Source organism: Halyomorpha halys, unplaced genomic scaffold (assembly GCF_000696795.3).
Source record: "Halyomorpha halys isolate HHAL.00 unplaced genomic scaffold, Hhal_1.1 Scaffold897.1, whole genome shotgun sequence".
Taxonomy (NCBI): Eukaryota; Metazoa; Arthropoda; class Insecta; order Hemiptera; family Pentatomidae; genus Halyomorpha; species Halyomorpha halys.
Window position 1 is genome coordinate 11,683 of NW_027114341.1, and position 3,777 is coordinate 15,459.

The 3,777-nt window shown below is 30.8% G+C and overlaps 1 protein-coding gene across 2 annotated transcripts in view; it reads right to left on the reverse strand.

Moving 5' to 3' along the window:
* The window catches only part of LOC106686912 (trehalase), a gene marked incomplete in the record, with an annotated part of 10,627 nt that overhangs the window by 4,777 nt on the left and 2,073 nt on the right, over nt 1-3,777 (reverse strand). The window contains 4 exon segments of one of the 2 annotated variants that reach the window (XM_067051546.1): nt 323-423; nt 2,431-2,606; nt 2,675-2,785; nt 2,863-2,968. In XM_067051546.1, the coding sequence (XP_066907647.1) occupies nt 323-423; nt 2,431-2,606; nt 2,675-2,785; nt 2,863-2,968 (494 nt within the window). 2 annotated transcript variants of the gene reach the window in all.

Genomic DNA, 3,777 nt, shown 5'->3' on the forward strand with positions numbered 1-3,777 from the left:
AACAAGATAGATAAAATTCTTAATTATATCTGTGGAAATTTTGTTTTCTTTAGTTCTGTTGCAAATTTTCTATTAATATGAGAAATATAAAATTGAAATAAAATGAAAATTATTGATAAAGTATAAGTTTTAAAACCAGCGGTATATCAGTTAACCAACATACACATACAGTATCTATATCTAAATAATGTTTTGGTAAATCTATTTGAAAGTTAAATAAAATATTATTCTGCTGGCTTTTTTGTCTAATTCAATTTATATGCACTTTTCAATGTTTTCTTTTCTATATAATACATTTTTAGCTGACCATATAGGCAGGTACCTTTTGCACTATTCCACATACTGCATTTTAATAATCCATTTACAATCCAGTATGAATCCCAATAATAAAGTTCTTTTAAATTCTCACCAGGAATCAAAAAACTGAAAAAAAGAAGAAGTGTTAGCTATTAACAAGTTTATAATTATGAGAGATAGATGACCATGGATGACTTGAACGAGGAGAAGATGGTTGGGGGTGTGACTAGTAAGGATTAATGGAAGAGAGTCCGATACCTTTGCAATTGAGAAAGGAGTAAAGCGATGAGATAGTTTGATCCCCCTCCTGTTCATCATTTATATGGATAAAATCCTGGAAATGTGCAAACGGAGGACAGCCCGCACTACTATTGGCAAATGGAACATGAGGACAATATTGGCCCAGGTAATGGTATTTGCAGATGACATTGTCTTTATAGCAGATACTAAAGAGAACCTACAATGAGCTATAACTGAATGGGAAGCTGAGCTGGAAAGAAAGGGAATGACCATCAATGTCAGGAAAAGTAAAATAATGCACATAGGCTGGGAACAGGAAAACATTGAAATACTTTCCAAAGGTGAAATAATAGAAATGGAAGACAAATACACTTACCTAGGAACAGTGATCAGCAGGAATGGAAAGGTAGACCAAGAGATATCCAATAGGATAAAGAAAACAAATGCAATATACTAACACCTCTGCAACACAGTTATAGGGAAGAGGGAGGTACAGAAGAATGTTAAAGTACACATCTTAAAGGTTTTATACCTACCTACCCTCCTTTACAGAAGTGAAAGCTGGGTACCACTAGATAAGCACCTTAGAAGCACTGCAATAGAAATGATACCTACGGAGAGTGGCAGGCCAAACTAGGAGGGATTACATACGCAATGAGAAGACAAAACAGAATGTTGGAACTGTCTCTATAAAGGATACCATTGAAAAGAGATAACTCAGATGGTTTGGACATCTCTGTCAGATGAGTGAAGACAGGGATCCAAGAAAGTATTTTGAGGCCAGACCAACAGAAAAACGCCCAAGAGGGAGACCCATAATGCAATGGAAGGACTACATCTCCAGAGTGGGAGAGAGAAGAGGGTAAAACTGGGATGACATGAGGGTGCTGGCTCGGGATTGAGAGGCTTGGTTTGCCTGGACAGAGGCACCTCCATGCTGAAAGGCACTAAAGGGGAAAAGAAAGAAGAAGAAGAAGACATAATAACTGACATTGGGAACAATACGAGTTAAGAAACAGTAATAAGGAATAGTAAAGTTACGGAACATTAAAATGGCACGAAAATGATAAGGAAATATCATAAAATAGTTAAGAACTATCTATTTTTTTATTCCTTCTTGATCATGGCACTGACCATCTCCAATCTAAATAAAAGATATACAGTAATATGTTTTAGACATGGCAGTACACTCCCAAAACACCAACATATTTCTAATATGAATATAAATATATAAAGAATAAAAATGGAAATTATTTTTTATCCAATAATTTGATAATATTACAAATTTCTTGTAATACTATTAATTACTACTATTAAAATACATTATACTAAATGTATAATAAAGATTTTACAAAAAAAAAAGTTAATTATACTTTACAAAATTATTTTTAACAGATTTTGTAAATTAATAACAGCAGTCCACTCAAGCAAAATTAGATTTTTCTCGGCTTAAAATAAAAAATCAGCAATGAAATAAATAACATCCCAAAACAGTTCAGAGGACATCAATTCACAATTTTAGAAGTATACTACTGACATTATAACAATACCTGTACCCATATTATAACTAATGAAGTATGTCTGAACTACATTCAATCTGAAATCTTGAAGAAAAAAAGCATTAAATACATGATAACAGCATCTATACAACTAGGAGTGTCATATTATGAAAACCATATACTTTATTAGTAAAATTTGCTCTCACCTCCTCTATGAAATTCCTCAAAAAAACATTATCTGTTAGCAAATGTCGAATACTTAAATAAATAAATAGGACTAACCCATATAGTACCATTAAAATCAATACGTACAAAATAACAACAAATACAAGATTGAATAACTTATTTTCTACTAATCAACACTTATGAACTATCTATTAGATGTATTACATACCCATGAGGAACCGGAATCAGTGAATACAACTGTGCTTTGGACTTAACTTCTTCAGTGACTTTCCTTCCTAGGTGAGTCCACTGTGCATTGATTTTAGTGGCCCATTTCTTTAGGTTCTTATCAGCTATTTTATTTATAAGCTGTGGTGTCGACTTCCAATCAGGAGGTATCCACAGCTAGAACTTAAAAATATTATTCTGATCTCAAAACATCAGCTTAACATCATATTTAAGAGACTAATGACCTCTAATTCTTTGGAATCTTCAAAATGTTCAGAAATGAAATCTCTCAAAGCTTCTTTTGTCGGATGATGCTTACCAAACTGATGGCACATATTTTCATAGTTCATCAAGACCTTAAAATAATTAAATATACAGTGGTATCATATAAGTAAACATGACACATTTACCAATTTAATTATGGTTGTTTTACTTCATACACAGGTATTTTCAGCTTTTTGTCAACAAATACTTTTGAATTTGGAAATAAACCTGCCATTTGTATTGTTTTGAGAAGTCCTCCAGAACAATAAATAAACCTTTAAATAAATTATTGCATAGATCAATATTATGTAATAGATAAAGAAGGTTGAGTATAATATATGCTTGTACTTTTAATTATTATATTTTATAAAGGTTTCTGGAATTAATTAGTTTCCACTGACTTTAACCTTCAGCATGAGAGGTGGGATCCATAGATATTTTTTATTTATGTTACATTTTGCTATTCTAAACTAATCTTTTAATTATTTAATAAATAATTAATTACAGTAACAAATACATTACACTAAACAAAATGATTTTATATGAATAATAATAGTGGAATTGGTTGCAGGAACAAACCTTAACTGGATCCAACATATCTTAACTAGGTTTAACAGACCCAGCTAGCACATTATGGATTAAATAATAACGTATTAACGTGATGGCATCTGTTTTTTAATAATTTTACATAATTCAAGAGTTTAATTGAAGAGTAATGAGTTTATGAGCATAGTTTTTGTCATAGATTATTTGTTAATAAAAGATATATTTTAAGAATACTAATATAAACTATATCTATAAGTAGATGGTCAGGGTTGTGGTCAAAAAAAGAAGAAGAACAAATAGTTTAAAACTATTTTAATGTCCGACTTTTCGCCCCACTTTGCAGGGCTTCATCAGGGCTAAAAAGATACAAAAAAAATAAAACTGATAATATTACAACAATAAGGTAATTTAAGCTAGGATAAATATTATGTAAAAATAAAATGATAAGAAATTGCATATAAATAAAAGGAAGGAAGACATAAAATAGTATCAGTATAAAATGAACTTGAATAAACAATGATAAGAATTAAAATAAGTA